The sequence below is a fragment of the Manacus candei genome, unplaced genomic scaffold (assembly GCF_025592945.1).
Source record: "Manacus candei isolate 608988 ecotype Guabito, Panama unplaced genomic scaffold, ASM2559294v1 h1tg000076l, whole genome shotgun sequence".
Taxonomy (NCBI): Eukaryota; Metazoa; Chordata; class Aves; order Passeriformes; family Pipridae; genus Manacus; species Manacus candei.
The window spans coordinates 7,537,427-7,555,273 of NW_026138124.1; the positions used below are offsets into that span (position 1 = coordinate 7,537,427).

Consider the following 17,847-nt stretch of genomic DNA (forward strand, 5'->3'; position numbering starts at 1 on the left):
GAAAGCAGAATTCTAAGTTTTTGACAAGCTGAAGATAAACACAAGAGATCTGCATGGTACTTGTACCTTAACAGACCTTTTCCTTTGGACCCCCCTCCTGCCAACGCACTCCAAGCCTGGGCTGGCTCCCCCAGAGCAGCCACATGAGTCTCCATATGCAGCTCTTCCCACACAGAACCTCTTCTCAGGTGATTTGTGGGGATACACCAGAATAAAAGTTATTACTGGATGTGACACCCAGCACCAGAAATAGAAAGCAATTTTGTATACACATAGGGAAGAGTCATTAAATCTAATTCTGGTTTTATTGCTCCTGTAGAGTCTCTGCTTCTCTCTGAACACCCCACCATTATGGCACAGCTTACTGTCCTGAATTTTAGTGACATGAAACACGGATAAATCCAGACTACAAACTGCAGGCACTGAAGAATTGAACTCAGGCATCTCCAGACACGCAGACAATCCACTCTCATTCATCCCCCATCTCAACAGACAGAGCAGGACAGTGCAATTTGGTTTATTTATTCTTTCCAACACCCTTACCTTGCTTCTGCAAATTCCAAACCGCTTCCATTTCTGTGAAGGCAAAAAAAGATCACTGTTATTATGCAGATTGATGTTACCATTAGAGACAACTTTAAACACACTTTAATCTCCCAAGTGTGGCACAACACGGCTGCGGCTGTGCCAAGGCTTTCAGACAGAGCCCACCCCATCCAGTCCAGCAGCACAGCTCCAGCCCATCCCGAATTTGACACGAATAATCCAACAACAAAAGGCAAAGGGATGGCTGTAACATGGTCTTAAGGGTCAGAGGGCCAAGCTGAGCATCAGAAATGTCACCACTGTTCCCCAGTCCTACAAATCACAATCTGACTTCAGGCTTTACTAATCCGACTCTAAGGCTGCTTCGCGTGTTACAGCCTCAACAAGGAGCCTGAAGAGATGATTTTTACGAGTTGATGTTTAGTGTGTGTGAAACCAGAACCGCAGGACATGGCAAGTTTCACATGGCTCACAGTGTGCATGTGCTGAAGCACACCAGGCAAGGACTGCTGTGCCAACATCACTGCAAAGCTGCTGCCAACACACCACCCGAGAGCAAGGTGTGATGCTCAGACACCCGGCTGCCTGCTTGGCTTGAGGTTCTTTCCCCAGTTTACCTCTACAACATGTTTGCAGGCTGAATACAAATCCTCCCCAGTTCTCCCTGAAAAAGCACATGCTTTTGTTTACCTCAGAAATAAAAAAGTTAAACGCTCTTTTCATCCACACTGAGAAACAGAAGGCTCTTCCCTTTAAAATGTCCCACAAATCAAGTCACATCTTTAGAGAGCCATTCAAAATAACCTCATTTAGCCACTACAGAGGTGGAATTTTGTGAGCTAGAATATTTATGAAGGCACACTAACTGTACCCTGTGTCCAAATTTAAGAGACAAAATTTTTAATTTTAGTAGGAACACGACCTGCAAGAACCACCTTTTAAGTCTCCCTTCTGTCACAAAGGAGGGTGACAGGACCTTGGTGGGGGTTGGAACAGGGAATAGCACGGGATTATCAGGCTACACGGGATGTGCAGTAAAGCACAAAACAAGGCAATAAGTGAACTATCCGGCATGGGAAAGGAAGAAGAAAAAGCCCTACAAAACTCATGGCCTCAGCACGATGTGTGCCAAGTGTCACCTCCATCAATCGCGTCCCTTTTCCAACCCTTCATCTGTCCTTTGTCCTCTACAATCTCCAGCTCCCCAGGGCAGGAAATTGCATGCAAATAAATATTGCCAGCCCTCCCTGCACAATTAAGCCTTTTGTAAGGAAGGCCCCGGCAAAATTTTACGAGGTCTGTTATTTTTGCGTCACGACAACAACGGCAACATTTTGCACTTTCATGGGGGGGGGAACCTTAAGTGCTTTGGGAATAGTAGCCAGCCTCTAACACCCCCAGGGATATAAGCAGCCTGGTGAGGGACTGCCTCCCTCATCTGCCAGATGCAGATTCCCCCGAAGTAAAATGAACCAGCTACTAAAATTACCTCCCACAGAGCGAGTTTTCCATTCAGCGCAGTTAGATGCATCATTTCCTAACAGCTAAAGAGCATCTCCTATTTTAACAGCTTTCCCCAAAGGCTAGGGACAGAAAACTACTCTTGAGTTGTTGGTTGCTCCACATTAGAGCAATGTTTGAGCATCAAATACAAGGCAGAGCTGAAGCATTGCCCCACTACTGTATCCCACGTATAGACCACACCTTCTTGCGCTGTTCATTTGGTTGTAACTTCCCTGGACACCACAAGGATGTGAACTGCTTGTATTAAGACATGTCTGACAACAAGACAGATGGTGAGATACTATTAAGGACACACCAAAAAAACTTTTAAGTTGTCAAAATTCTGTTTAGATAAAAAAAACTAACAAACCAACAACTAAACTCTCCAACCTTTTCAGATTCAAATTTTCCTTCTCCTTCTTCAGAAAGAGAGGGTGTTGTAGAGTGTCCTGTAAATCCCAGATACCTGGACACACTGACTGGCAGATACCTGGTTCAACCTCATAAAGCTACAAAATCAAAGACCATGGGGAAACAATGCAGAAATAGCTCTTTTTGAATATCATCTGCCATCAGCAGACCAATGTGCTCCCTTTCACATGTCCAGCAGCACAGGGACACAGGACAGTACAGGCTGACCAACTGAAACAACTTCACAGAGGAAAGAATAAGACTTAGGTTAACTGCATGCCAAACTAGGGAAAAAAGGGGTTTTCTTCCATCTTAAAAAGAAATTTAATGATTTATTCTGCTTTACTTGGTAATACACTAACGTGTGTTTTCCTCCCAGTTCCAGGTTGTGGTCACCTACAACTGACACAAGGTGCTGTGACAAGTGCCATGGCCACTGTCACAGAGGTTGGACTGACCTGGGGGACAGGCAGCTCAGCAGAGCCACCACTGCCCAATGCCTGGGTCCAGCCAAGCAGAGCAGTGAGCTCAAGGATGCAGAGTGGAATAAAAGACAATACCCATGAGCTGGGCATGCAAGAGGCCCCCTAAGCCTGCTTTCAGTCCTCCTTCCTTGGGCTCAAAGAGCTCTTTTCTTGAGCCTGTCTTCCCTGGATAAAGCTTTCAGAGCAGGTTTAAGCAAAGGACTCTTACAGTTGCTCACCCTGCATGGGAATAGGCACCACCAGCCCAAGCCCACCTCTCTCCGATACTGACCCCAAACCTTCATTGCTGCCCTTTCCAAAGACCTGACCAACAGACAAGAGCCACCGTTCCCAAAACAGGACAGGCAGCCAGGGAAATGGCACACTTTCCTCTCAGTGGACTCCAACCCAGCTGGATAAAATGCCACCAATAAACCCTTGCACAACCCAGCATCAAAGCCAGCCCTGCTCCAAGCCAGGGGCAGAACTAGGTCACCTCCTGCACCCCTTCCAACCTCTGGTTTTCCAGGATTTTTTACAATTAGCTGGCCTCTCCACAGCCCTCTGGCTCAGGTTTCCTGAGGAACTCCCCGGGGCAGACAGCCCCAGTCACAGACAGCCCCAGTCACATCCACCTAAACAACTTTTTCTGGGGACTATCACTGAAACAAAGGGGTGGTGGAGGAAGGCTTTGATGTCAGGAACAGACTAAGGCACACTCCAGTGAATTGTGCTGGGATTCCTCATAGGTCAATAAACTTTATAGCAGGACTGGTACATAATCTTGGAGGGGAAAGAAGTGATAACTTGTTAAGACAGGCACTTTTACACACTTTTTCCTTGCTAGAGAGGCAGCCCCTGCAAACAGAAGTGTCTGCACAATGCCACGGAACTAGTTCTTTGTTCTTATAAATCTCACTGTTGTCTCTAAAATAAAACACTAAAAACATAACAAAAAGGGACCATTCTCATCTGATTTTTCTGCTTCTACCTGCAGGACATAATGATTAAGTTTAGGGGATTGCTCAAGAAATGAAGCAAAGATTAAAAATTCCATGCTGTGGAGACTCATGGCTGTACTGAATACACTGTACTCATCCTGACAACTGGAAAGAGCAGAGACTCAAAGGAGAATTAAATCAGCTTTTGCCCCACAGCTCAGGCCCTACAAGGCCATAAGCAACAGAGTGAGACCCTTCCCACCAATGGGGATGGAAAACCAAGGCTCTTCCCACCCCCCCACCCCCGATGTAAAGGATGAAAATTGCTGAATTCACAGCTCTGCTATTTCTTCTGACCCAGTTCACCATTCCAGTGAACGCCACTCCTGGCTGGCCCACGCTGCCTTGCTCTATTTTCCACGCTGCTCTTCTGCTTCTTCACGCGAGCAGAGATGCTGAGAAGGAACAAAGCAGCAGCACAGGCAGAAACTCGGGGGCAAGTCAGAAGAGGGAAACACTGCAGCTTCCTCTCCTCCACCCATGTGGTCTTTGCTGCTGTGCAGCTGAGCTGGAGGCCTCAATTATTTGCTTTTTAGCTCAGGACAAGCAAATTATTGAGCTTCCCACCACAAAGCTTGCCATCTAGAGCCCAGTGTCAGTGACAGCCTGGCCTGGAAGACTGCAACTGCCCAAACGTGACAGAATTCTGCACAGCGTTGACAATTATTCCGATACGAACCCTTTCTTCCAGCTGTCTCTAAAAGAAGGAATAAAGCAGTAAGAAGATGCTGGTTTCAACAGAAGTAAAGTTGAGATACAACCAGCCTCCTTTTCTGAAGGACCAAAAAAATCTGCAGGGACCTGTTTTACCTCAAAAAGATAAGGATTTTGGCAATGCCACACCAAGGCAGAAGTTCAACTCTAACCTAGATAGGCACAATGACCGCAAGCCAGAGCATCACTTCTTCCTGGTCCTTCTAGTCTGCCATACTAAGATACTGTCTCTGTCTCCAAGCACATCCACAGCAGACCCACAAGTGCTCAGCTAAATCAGATCTCCCTTGGCAAATCAGATTTGTCACCCGCGAGTGTTTCAAGGCACCGTCACAAACCCCGAGCGGCACGGGCTGTCAGGGAAGGCAGCCACATTGAGGGATCGTGTTTTACACTCAAGCAGATCAGATGATCAAGGGAGTCTTTCTGCCCTTTAAACAGAGGGAAAAAAAAAAAGAAAGAAGCAGGGGCACAAGGAAACCAACAGGAAAAGCTTCCAAGAGAACAAGAAGAAGGTGCACCATCAGCCTTGCCTGAACGTTCCCAGTGCTTTGACTTCTGGGGAAAAAGCAATCCAGATACATGCAAGGAGCACAGGAATCCTCCACTAAGACCTCACTGTGCTCTGCAATCACCAAGTCTCACACCCCAGTGGAGCCTCGCCAGCACCCAGGGCGCTGTGGTGGGCTAAATGGGATCCCTGCACCAGAGCCAGTCCTCCCTGTGTGCTACCTCCTCCATCCATCTTTCTACAAGGAAGCTGTGAAGCAATTACAATCCATAATGTCCCATGCAGTCACTGGGCAAATCACACACAGGAAAGCCTGGTTTGCTGGAACAAAGCTACCGAGTAAGCTGGAGACTTTCCCATAGCCTATTTACAGTCCAGGATGAGGATCCACACAACGTGGTCACAGTTACAGGCACAAACAGTGCACATTTGTGACAGACAGGTCAAAGCACACTACCACTCACATTACAGCCCATCCCTCACTGCAGCACCCAGAGCTTCATCCTTGCACTGAACTACTGCACTTGGAGGAGCTCAGGGCAGGAAGACACCGGGACCCCACCAGTGCTCCACATTCACTCCTGTCCTTGCCCCATGATCGCTTTTCTTTGTGTTCATAACCCCAGGGGGAGGGCAGATGTGAAGATCAAACTACCGAGACTTTGCTCAAAAGCAAACAGATCAATCCAAGAGGGAGAAGTTCACCCTCCTCTCGAAATCAAAACCAAACAACACGAGGACCCAACTGCCCGGGATGCCCTAACACTGACCCAGGCAAACCCACACACTCTCCCAAGCAGGGAGGAGGGGGAGGCAGTTTGCAAAAAGCAACTGAGCGAAATCATTCCTTTCCTACTGCAGGGGAACTGGTTGGCTTGGAGCAGGACCTCAGGAAAACAGCCCAAGATAAACGGAGCAAACGGTGTGGGAATTAACCACCGCACTGCTGTCCTGCAAACACACCCTGGCAGCTCTGGGTTGGAGGCATTTCCCAGCACACTCTGGGCTCTGGCTGTAGGACCATGGCCATGAAGAGGAGACAGGAGGCACCATTCCTCCAAATACTCCTTAACCCAACTCACCCCAAAAGTGAATGAAATGCAACACCCAACATCATCAGAAGTACTAAGAACTGGATTGATCTCCTGCTTTGTGAACCAGCAATCACGTTTGGGGACTAAATAGCAGAAAGACAAGCCTAAGCTCTTTGGAGCACCCCATCACTGCACACCACAACACATTCATCGTCTTTTACCCCCAAAGAAATCAGCAGAGAGGAGTGGTGGGGCAGGAACCCCAGGTTGTTCCTTCTGGATGCTCAAAGCAAGATGCTTCAGAGCAACAGCTCTAGAAGAAGAGCTTGGCATGCAGAAGAAGAGCAGAGAACAGTACTTCACGGGTGCTTCAGGTGGTCATTCCTGCCATTAAATGTAATTAACTCCTGTGTTTAGAAGAGCTAAACACAGCCAGGCTTTGAAGTTAACACCTCCTTGAGAGGACATGGGAAGGGAGTGTTCTTTATTTTCCTGTTGTTGCTATTGTTTTACTGGGATCTGTCTTCCACAGCAAGTGAGAAAGGGAGAGCTGATCAGCCTTGCTGGCTGTGAACAGTTGCTTTTCTACAAGTTCAGGCTGACAAAAACAAAGGGACAAACCGAAGCAAAGGAAATATTTGCAAACTTAAGATCACCTAGGATTTCTCTCCATGCTATGCTTCCTGGTACCCCTGTTTTCTGATAGGAAATTGGGATTTAAGCTGCAGGCAGACATAAGAATGAAAACAGAAAGCCTGCTTTAATGCTGGTATAGACTGAGATGAAAGGAGAGGACCCAGATAAAATCAATTGATGAATGCTGTTCTCAAGAATACTAGAGCTTGAAATGTTAACATTATAAGAGGGAGATGACCTGAAAAAAATATTTGGAGTTCTTATTTTTAAATGATTGGGCTTGTTATTACTAAAGGCAGGCATCTGAGTTTGCAAACTGGTAATTTAAGAACTTTGCAGTGGGTCAAAACACAGCAAATTTGCCAAAGCCAGCCAAATACCAACCCTCTGCAGAGGGGAGGAAGACATTATCCACATTTGTATGTGGAACAGTAAACAAAAAATGGATTATCACCTTGTTCCCTTCAGATGGAGAGGGAAGGGGGTCAAATAAAAAAAGGAATTGCCCCTGTGTTGGTCAGGGGTGGGTAAGTAATACCATCCCAAAAGGGAACACACAACCAGGCTCCTGTCAACACTGAGCCAGCACCAGAAGCCAAGAACTGCCACAAGACCTCAGAGCTTCTGAGGCTGAGGCTAAAGTAGAAAGCAAGCCACCCCACAGGCTTCCCTCTCCTCGTTCCCATTTTAAAGTGTCTGTATCATGTTTGAGTCATTTCAATCTCAAAAAAAACAGGGAGGAAAAAAAAGGAGCTGGACTACAAAGGACTCCGTGAAAGCAATAAAATCACCTGAAAGATGTGGCTTACAAAGACAAGGAGAGAATTCAATCTGCAGCTTATAAAGGAGCTGATAAGAAAAGATTGGTCTTGCTGTTGCTGTAATATTCAAGAAGGGCAGGGGAAAAGTGTGTGTGGGTCATGCTTAGAAAAATAAATCACACCTAGGGCTGTAGGGATAATTTTTTCTTCCTTCAAAGCCATGATTTCATGGTCTGATCTGCCCAGGGGAGAAGCTGCAACACTTTGGTGGTAGAGGTGTGAGCACAGACTATGAAGCTTTTTCAGTGACAGAATATCACCTGGTAAAGCTGGAACAGAGCGGGTGAACCTACACATTTAACTCCTTCCAATGCCGAGAGGCTTAGGAGGGCCTGCTAAGTATCATCCCTATCAACATCACTCGTGCTTGTCCACGGGAACAGGGAAACAAATACCCCTTAACATTAATTAAACAACGGTTTGTGCAGCTTCCCAAACCGTTATAGCCATGAGAGATATGCAAGCAAAAAAGAAAAGCTCATTTTTAAAACAATCAGAATTGCTGGAAGGAATATATCACGTTAGAATATTGCACTTACAAAAACAAAAGTAAAAAAAAAAAAGAAAAGAAAATAAAAGAATGCCCTTAGGGAGCAAGTTAAGTCATTACCTTTAGTGTGATATAGAATAGCAGCCCTCAGGTCAAAAGAACCCCAGCTATCTTTCCTTTCTAGGCCTCTCTGGTACCTCTGTTCTTTGGCGGAGGATAGCAAATTGTTCGTGGGAGAGGCCAGAGGATTCTCTACTTCATAGTCTTTTGAAAGAAACACTAAAGCACCTTGGCTACCGGTGTCTGCCTTTTGTAGGTCACCTGTGTGATGCGACTCCAAAGCTAAGACACCACCCTCAACAGCAGTCCCAGGCTTAAGAATAGCACTAAGAATTTGAGGGCTAGTCCGTTTATCCAGCTCATAAGCCTTAGGAAACACAGGTTGTTCAGTTCCTGAGGGAGTGATTTCAGCACACTGCGAAACCAAAGTGGCAGGATATTCCCCTTGAAATGTCACTTCCATTAACTGATTATCGGCAGATTTCCCCACAACAGTTTCGGGTCCAGCACTGGGCTCGTTTATGAAAGACAAGCCCCACTGATTCTGGAAGATATCGCCCAGGTTCTGCTGATTCGTCTGCGAAGGGAAATCGACTTGCGCTGCGCCCAGGAGCACAGTTTGCATATTTGAAGGGTAGATAAAAAGGCCAGATTTCTTTTGTTCTAGAGCTGTCGAAGTTGTACTCATGTCCTGGGCTACTGACTCGGAGGAGGTCGATGGTACAGTACTAGCAGCAGTTGAGAGCAGTGGCTGGGTCCCTGGGGAATACACACTTCCATCGGTGCCCGCGAGGATCGGCCCATTGGAGAAGCTGGCAGAGGTGACAGATTTCATAGCAGACATGGGGACCTGGGACAGTCGACTCGATGTTTGGGCCTGAGCTTCCCCGGCAGATGACGAAGATGACAAAGACGACGAAGTGGATGGGGTTTGAGCTGCTTTGTTGAGGTTTTCTTTAACTTTACTTGCATAACTAATTTTGGGAACAATTTTAGCACTGCTATTGTCCACTGGAAAAACTGGGGGTGGTTTAAACAAGGTCCATGAGTCCTCTTTAGACGTAGCCGACGATGCGTGCTTCCCTTTGGGCCGGTCATCAAACTTCTTGCTGCTAATCCCAGGTTTGGCATCAGAGTTTTTCCGGGGTACATCCCCGAGCCCAGGCTTTCCCCGGCCTGCTCCACCAGCCCCAGCCTCGTACTTCCAAACAGGCTTAGTATTTTCAATTCGGTTCCCCTTTTGTTCACTATAATCAGGCTTGAAACTCTCAAGTTCCTGTTTCAAGGTTGGTGCACTGACCTCCTGCTGCATTATTTTGTCCTGTACTAGATTCAGGTTCTCACAACCCTTGGCACTGTTGCGCCTGCCTTTCCGTTTTTTAGGCGTAGTATATCCGCTCTCGGAGCCACTGCCATCGTTATCGGCCCCTTTGCCTACGTAGCCATTGGTGATATAGCTGGAATTATTGGTTACCACGCCGTTTGGAATAGACACTCCCTCTGGCTTGTCCGAGGACTGGCCTTCTCTAAGTTTATTTTCATAGGACTTCTCATTCTTTTTGTCCATGCTATTTTTCTGAACGAAGTTCTTGGTTTTGATTCCAGCTTTCCCCAAAGCACTGGCCTTCACAGTCTGCTTTGGGGGGACATTAGAATCTACAAGCTGCTGGCTGCCATTGGGTACCCTGGATCCTGGGGCGGTGGCTTCATCAGAGCACAGGCCCTTCAGTGACACTTCTCTTTCTCCTGCGTTACCATTTAGCTCTCCGTAGCCTAGAAAAAAGCCAGAATGTGAAATGTTAAACTCTTTGTTGCACAAAGCTGTAATCAGTCCCAAACATATCGTTTCCTCAAGCAGACATTTTAAAATAGGAAAACATCCAGTCTCTGATGTACATCAGCATGAACTTATTTGCTGGAACCCACGGCAAGAAGGGTTAAGCAGAAAGTACCAGCAGTGACTGACTCACATAACTGGGTGACATATAGATACTATAACAAAGCAAAAGAAAATATAGATACTATTTCAGGAAAATATACTGTACTAAAGATCTCTGGCAGGCTAGAGAGCTATTTCATCAGCTACTATTTCCAGGTCACAGAAAGGAAAAAAAATTAATTCCCAGGATGCTTTGAGACAGAAGGATCCACTGACAAGGTCTGTGGAGGTTCAGAATCCACACTGTGAACAAGGGACAACTCCTGCCATCTCCATCAACTCTTGGGCCTGCAACACAAGCAACCCTCATTCCCACCCTTGTCCCAAATGCCATCTCAGTAAATGGGGGGGTGGGGAGAAAAATAAAAAAGCAGGTTTTCAAAAGGGACATGTGCGAGTCCACTTGAAAGGTGGAGGGAGAGTGACTGCATCTTCTCTCTGCGTTTCAAGATAGCAACCAACACCTCCCTACACGTGCTCTTCAGCATTGAAAAGGTGATAAAACTGGGAGGAAATGCATCCCTGCAAGAGCCTTTCTGCTGCTACCAGCAACTGGTCTCTTGTCCACCGAAAAACTGGTATTTCAGAGTCCCTGGGAGAGATAGTATGAGCTTGAGACCCAAGAAATAAAGTATTTGCTGAGGGCTCCAACTGATCATACCACGAGATTATACTGCACACTCAGCTTTCCTTTTTCCTTCTGAAGGTCAGTTTTAGGCCTCATGGTTGTGAAATGAATCTTGGAAGTGCAATTCAAGCAAAGCTGGAAGCTCAGGACAGTCCACACTGAGCCACCTCATCTTCCTCTTTGTTTTTTTCCTTTTTAAAAATCCCTGGCCAGAGGCCTGTTGCTTTCAAGGACCCTGGCTACAACGCCCCAAGAGAATCCCTGGAGCCCCGCTGGGAGACAGGGAGAGCACACTGTGCCCAGCTCAACAAATCCAGTCCAGCTGTGGACTGAGCAGAGGGATCCCTCCTACTGCACCCGCTCCTCCTCTGACTCATCTGTCCTCCTTCCCGAGGCTGGAAAGCCTTACATCTCCTGCAACCACTGACCCACCTAAGGCTCCATCTGCAGCCACGGTGGCACAGAGTCAGCACAGCGAGGGAGTCCCTCAACAACAGGAGCAGGCAAGACTCAAGCTTGAAAAAGAATGTTTTTGTTGTTGCTGATGTTGTTGAAATTAACTGCTATAACTGAAAATCATTGTTACTCTCACATCCTGGAGCCTCAGATGTCTGGCAGATGTAACTGCTCAAGCTCTCTGCAAGCCTGGAACACAAGAATCCTTGTAGGAATCTTTACAGAAATTCCACAACTAAGTTTGCCAAGGGGGATCAAAAAGGATTTTACTACGTGCAAGTATCTGCAGCCACCACAACTTGCACTATAACTTTCTAATATGCTGTTAAAAAAAATTAACCATAAATACTTCATCTCAGAGAGAACTGGTAGGGTGGGATTCTCAGCTGAGCCAACAACTAAAAATTAAGCATTTCAGAATAACATGGAGAGGAAGCCTTCTCAAGAGCAGCGTGTTACAGCTGACCTTGTATGACTCAAGACTTCTGACACCACTTGTTAATGAAACAAAACAATAAGAGTGGTCATAAGACCATTGTAGATGAGGAGCAAAAGAATAAAATGAAGAACAAAATCCATTTCAGTAAGTCAGTGTGTCAGCAGTTTCTAGTTCCAATTCTCAAGTATTCACAGCTCAGCTGCCTGAGTTTTCTCCAAATCAACATTTGGCACAGCTGGCCCTTGCCTGGACACTGAGGTGCAGCAACCAAAATTTAGGGGAGAGGAAAAAAAACCCCACAGGACAGTAAGACGAACAGGTGAAGAGAATTCAGCAACCTCACAAACCATTTCGGAGCCGGGAAGGGAGGGGTGCCAGCCCAAGCGCATATTAAAACCCTGGGCACGCTGCAAACAGTGAAATGACTACTCAACTTATTTTTGCTCAGTAACTTATTTTAGCGTGTGCCGGATCAGGTCCCTCCCCGTCTGCCCGGGCAGCACACGGGGCACCGCCGACCCCGCTCCGCTGCTGCCAGGCCCCCTCCCACCTCCCGCCTCGTTATGTAAAAGGGAATTTCAAGGGGAAAAAAAAAAAAAATGCACGCGGTATTCCTGCCGGGCTGGTGACCACGCACTGGCTCTGACCCCACACAAGCCCCCCAAAATGGGGAGCCGGGGAGCCCCCCAGGAGGGCGGCGGGGGCTCCGGCCCTGCCCGGGAGCGGCCCCCCCCCCGCCCCAGTGCCCGGCCACCGCCTCTGCGGCGCTGCCGCCCGGCCCGCGGGGCTCGGCCCGGCCCGGCCCGGCCCGGGCACCGCAGCCCCGGACCCGGTGGGGAGGAGGCGGCCGAGGGCCCTGGGCCGGGCCGGGCTGGGCCTCACCGCCTCCCGCCGCCACCGGCGGGGCCGGGCCGGGCCGCTCCGCCCGATGTGACTCATTGATCTTGGCGCTCATCAATCGCTCTCCCGCCCCCCGCGCCCCCCGCGGCCCCGGCCCTGGCGCGGCGGGGGCAGCGGCCCGGCCCCACGTGCCGGCGGGCGGCGGAGCCGGCGGGCCCGCGGCTCCCGCAGCCCCAACATGGCGGACAGGAAGCGGCCCCAGCGCGGCGGAGAAGCTTCGAGCCGGGCCGGGGGAGGCGGCGGCGGCGGAGGAGGAGGGGAAGGGGGGGCCCCGCCGCCGCCCCGCGAAGGTCACAGGCCCCGTCCCGCCGCCCGCCCCGACCTGGTCTCCGCTTCGGCGCCTCCGTGTGCTGCGGGCCGCCGTGCTTGTGCTCGTGGCGGAGCGGCGGCTTGGGCTGGGCTCGGCCGTCGGGCGGCGGCAGGTAGGCGCTCTGCGGGTGGTGGTGGTGGTGGTGGCCGTAGTAGTAGTAATGGTGGTGGTGATGGTGGTGGTGGGGCTGCTCCTCCATGGGGGGCGGCTGGCGGGGCCGGGCCGGGCTGGGCGCTCGCTGCTGGGCCGTGCGGCTCCGGCGCGGGGACGCGGCTGGCGCGGGGGAGGCGGCGGACTGGCAGCGCCCGCCCTGCAATCAGCGAGCGGCGCCGCCGCGACCGCCCCCCGCCCCGCCCCGCCGCGCCGCGGCCGAGGGAGAGCCGGCCCGGCCAGCGCGGACCCGCCCGGCCCGGCCGCCCCCCGCCCGGGGCCGCGGCAGGTGAGGCTGTCAGGGACGGGGTTGTTTCGAGGCGGCCGCGCTTCGCCCCCTCCCCGTGCAAGCGCGGCCAAGCCGGAGCGAGGGGCCGCGGCGGAGATGCCTCTGTCCCTCGCCGCTGGGCCACCCCCGCGCCCTCCGGTGTTCCATGAGCGCCGTGCGGCCCCAGGGGGGCTTCACCGCGGGGTCACCGGGAGGAGGACGGCCCGGGAGGCAGCAAAGCCGCGTTTTACCGCCAAGGAGCGGGTGAACCGCGCCCCGCGGCAGGAGGGGGAGGTTGGAACGGCCCCAGCCAGGGCCACGCGGAGGGGATCTGGGCAGGGATGTGAACACCGTGAGCTGCCGGGCTCCCAGCCGCGGAGAGCCGGAGCGGCAGCAGCAGCGCCCCGGAACGCCGCCGGGCTGAGCTGCAGCGCTCCCGCAGCAGCAGGAGCCCGCCCGGCTCCAGGGCTCCACCCGCAGCCGCCCGGGCGGACCCGCCGCTCCCCGGGCGTGCTCGGCACCCACACTAAGAGGGAAAGGTCGCTACAACGGACGCTCCTGCCCGCTTCCGAGAAGCACCGGAGGTTTAAGTGATGCTTAACAGAAAACCACAGGTTGTTGGGGAAGCCCGAGAATGGAAAGAGGAGATCTCATTTGCAACAGATTTTATACCATTTCAAATCTCTGATTATCCCCGCTAAATGACCTGAATTATCCAGCTAAATGACCTGAACTTCTGCCCCTGCTCTGACCAGGCTCCACTGTAGGAGGGAAAGGCCATGAAGACTTTCCTCTTCAACTGCTGCTCCAGGTTCCCTGCTCAATACCAAGGCCCAATTCTGCACAGACAGCATGATTTCAAAACAAACGTTTTCAAAACAAACATGGTTTGAATGCAGAGAGCAGCGAGGAACTGAGGCAGGAGTTAATTAGGAACATAGGAAAAGACAGAGAGGATGGGGAGACCCGAGATTGACGCAGGCTGAAGTTGGAGGCAGAATTCTGCTCCAAGTATTCGCTGCTCTGCTGTGATTAATTACCTCCAAATACTCGTGACAGTGTGCACTGCAGCAAACAGGGAAGAAAAGTGACAAAATCTGATCATGTAATTAAAGACTGTTATAATTAACATACACAAAAAGAATAAGCAGGCTGCACACATAATCTTCAAAATAGTATTGACTCGCTTGTCAGGGTTGTCCTTGCAGCTTAATGCTCTGCTGTATTTTTCAGTATTTTAATAAACAAAATTAATAAAGTTCCTGTGTCTAGAAAGCCCTATCAGCCTTTGGCACTGTACAAAGGACAGAGCCCTTGCCCAGAGATTTTACAGTTCCCAAGTTTTATTTCAACAGCACACAGTTTAAAGTTTATGCCTCAAACACAGCTTCCCACTCCACCTTCCTCTTTACTACATAGGAGGTAAAGCTTTTCCTACCAGAAATACCAAGTTCTACATTAATACAAAGAGGTTTTTTCAAGACTTGAGGTGCCTGAAATATCACAAGTTCTGTGCCAAACCATTCCTGCAGTTTGCATTTCTTTCAGCACAATGCAAAGCAATTTAAAACACGATGAAACCATTTAAGCAAGCAACCATGAACTTTGGGCTTTATCCATGTTCTCAGGGATAACGGTCCTTTCAAATGCTGACTCATGGAGTGACCTCACGGTTCTTAGGAGACAAGTCTTAAAATGAGGAGTCAGGCTTTAATCATAGTTGACATTTTATTGGTGGCTTGGAAGAATTTATTTTTAATATAAGGAACTGGCTTTAAGATTTAAACTTCAAAAGTCTGAAGAAAGCAAACAATTATGGACAAGTCAGCTCTGCACACAGACCAGAAATCTGAATGCAGAGGGAGATGGGTTGTCTCTTTGTGAAAGACAAACTATTTCAAACTATTTCACTGCTTAGAAGTGTCATGTCAATATTATATTATCTGAAGCTTGCAAAAACAGATTAAAAAAATCTAAATACAGCTTGGAGTCCTCCACCCTCAGAAGCACACCCGGCACACAAAGCACAGGTATCCCACACCTTCCCCACTTCCCACTAACTCCACATGGCATCCACAGCGATGCATTTTAAAGGTATGAGCAGTTCCAGCAGGCACTGCTGCCCTGTGGCCTTGTGTCTCCTCCCTGCCATGCTGGGACATGTCCCCTCCAGAGGCTGTACTTTGTGTTAATCCCAGCATTAGCCCAGCGTTGCACCGGTTACACTGCGCGTTAATATTCAGCAGTTGTCCAGGCTGTGTTCTCTGGAAAAGGGAAACCGGAGATTTCCGTGTCTTCCCAGCTGCAGCAGTTTTCCTTCTGACTTCTCTTTGGCAAGCTGGCAAAGGAAAGAGGTAATTTTCCTTGGAATTCCACACCCAGTGCCAAATATTCCCACAACCAGGCACAAAGCTGGGCACAGCCAGTATAATTTCTAGCTCAGTAATTTATTTAAAGCTCTATTTTATGAAGCTTTGAAGTGGATGGCTTTGGAGAGAACCTGCCATTTAAAGCTGCAAAATTAAGGCAGCAAGGAATGAAACAACTGCTACAGGAATCACAAGAAAGTTTTCCTGGAGAGTCTGACCCGGGATGAGTTTTGTGTTCATATTAAAATCCAGTTAAACTGAGAAGCTATTGAAGTGATTTTTAAAGAACAAATAATTTCCTTTCAAAGGCAATTCTCTTTAAGATGCTACATTTAATTTCCACTAAGTGTTTTCAGGTAAGTGGAAACTGAAACTATAAAACTAATCCAGGATAAGAAAAATGCTGTCTTTGTAATAGACAAAGTCTCGTGTCTGTCCCCTGTTTAAAACTCAGAATTGGGAAACATCAAAATTACCATATTTATAGATATTGGGAAGGGCTCTTATACAAAGTATGTATGGCATTTATTTACATTTTTTTGCCACAGTGTTTTCATTTTTAGCAAGGGTTCAGACTTGCGAAATTCTCCATATTCCAACACATCCAACCTAACAAAGCGCTCAAGCAGACCTTTAGTTCCAAGTAGGATTATAACCACGTTGTTCAAAACCTTGCCACGTTTGGCCCCTGAAATCTTATGTATTTCAGTACAATGCAGTCGTGATTTACCGGTGAGTATTCAAGTGTTGGAAATCTCAGATCTCAGCAGCAGTTTAGCCAAGATGGATGACGGGGTGAGAGTGCTCCTTGCAGCCTCCTGCCTGACCACAGCCATCCTCACGGAGCTGTCGCAACCACGGTCAGGTAAGGAGGAGCCTCTCGTTGGCTCCATTTTTGTACTCTGCTGTGTACATTATTTATAGGTACAAAGCTGGTCTCTTTAAAGGCTTCTCTCTCTAGAGGCAGCCTGAGAGTAGACATTGGGTTAGAGGTCTTAAAAAGCAGCAAAGCCAGAAAAATTAAAAAGGATTTAACCCCTAACTGAATTGTAGGAATGGATACCATGGACATCTGTCTTTCCAATCCCTAACAATTTAAGCATTTGCACCTGAGCACATGCTGAATTATGATTTTTTTTTCCTAAAAACTTAGTTTCCAAATGCCATAAGCACACTATGTTAATCCTTCACTCACTCTCCAGAAAATTAAGGCAGTCCAGCACCAAAAATAACTGTAGGGCATAGTTTTGTGAGGCAGCAAAACTGACGTAATGGCTGCACCCAAAAGGGAAGGTCATCTCTCTCCCTCTGCCCTGCCCTCACAGCAGCACTGCTGCTCCTCGGAGCCCATTTGAGAAATTAACTAAAAGACAATTCTTCAGGTGAAAAAGTGCAGATTTTTATTCTGGTTAGGCTTCCTGAACTGTTTCACAGAGGAGCCAGACAAATGTTAACGCCCTTAAGAATGGGCTGTCAGTACAGCAGCTCAGGAGTTGCCTTCCACAGTCAGCCTGGCTGCAGGGATGACCTTCTGGGAATCGGGCAGTGGGGCACAGCTGGGGTTGCAGCCACTTAAGCCATCTAATTTTATTTTGCTCATATTTTCATATCTGTGAGTCAATCCCCTCGAGTGCCTGAAGAGGGATGGCGTGACCATCCTTCAAAGGGTTTTGAGCAAGCTGTAATGGAATGGCTGTTACCAGTGGGACTTCTGGTGGGTACATCCATTGTTTAACAGCACTGGATCTGAGGATCATCCCTGTTGTAAAGACATTGAAGTGTTCACACAGGCATGAGTAACATCTGCTGCCCATATCTGCATGAAAAATTGTTTACTAGAGTGCAATTGTATAAACTGGAGGCAGCTTCTTGGACACATATGAGAAGCAGCACGGGAGGCAGGCTAGCAGGATGGCCTCAGCCAAATCTCTCATCATTACTTCTCTGGGATTGCAAAGAATCCTGGCTCTGGCCTTTCAGACAGCTCTGATCTCCTCCTGTTCCCTAGGACCATCATAGGGACACAGAGAAATCTTCACAAACACCTTCCAAAGTGCTCTTGCACAAACCACCCTGCAGTTAGGACCTGAGGCACAGGCAGTCCAGCCTGACTTACACGGGGGATTGTATCGGTCACTGCTTGCAGTAGACTTTGACCTCTAGAAGACAAATGAGAAAAAGTTCAATCCACAAATCC

At 48.8% G+C, this 17,847-nt stretch overlaps 1 protein-coding gene across 5 annotated transcripts in view; it reads right to left on the reverse strand.

Annotated features, from left to right (window-relative positions):
* Positions 1-17,847, reverse strand: part of NUFIP2 (nuclear FMR1 interacting protein 2) — a 42,898-nt gene that overhangs the window by 10,183 nt on the left and 14,868 nt on the right. For 3 of the 5 annotated variants that reach the window (XM_051810077.1, XM_051810075.1, XM_051810074.1), the window contains exons 1-3: positions 12,876-13,146; positions 8,252-9,964; positions 544-576 (exon numbers count right to left, since the gene is read on the reverse strand). In XM_051810077.1, coding sequence (XP_051666037.1) covers positions 544-576; positions 8,252-9,964; positions 12,876-13,062 — 1,933 coding nt within the window. In that variant the 5' untranslated portion in view covers positions 13,063-13,146. Of the gene's footprint in view, positions 1-543; positions 577-8,251; positions 9,965-11,190; positions 12,334-12,875; positions 13,147-17,847 lie in introns of those variants that run through there. The other 2 variants (XM_051810079.1, XM_051810078.1) reach the window with 2 other exon arrangements.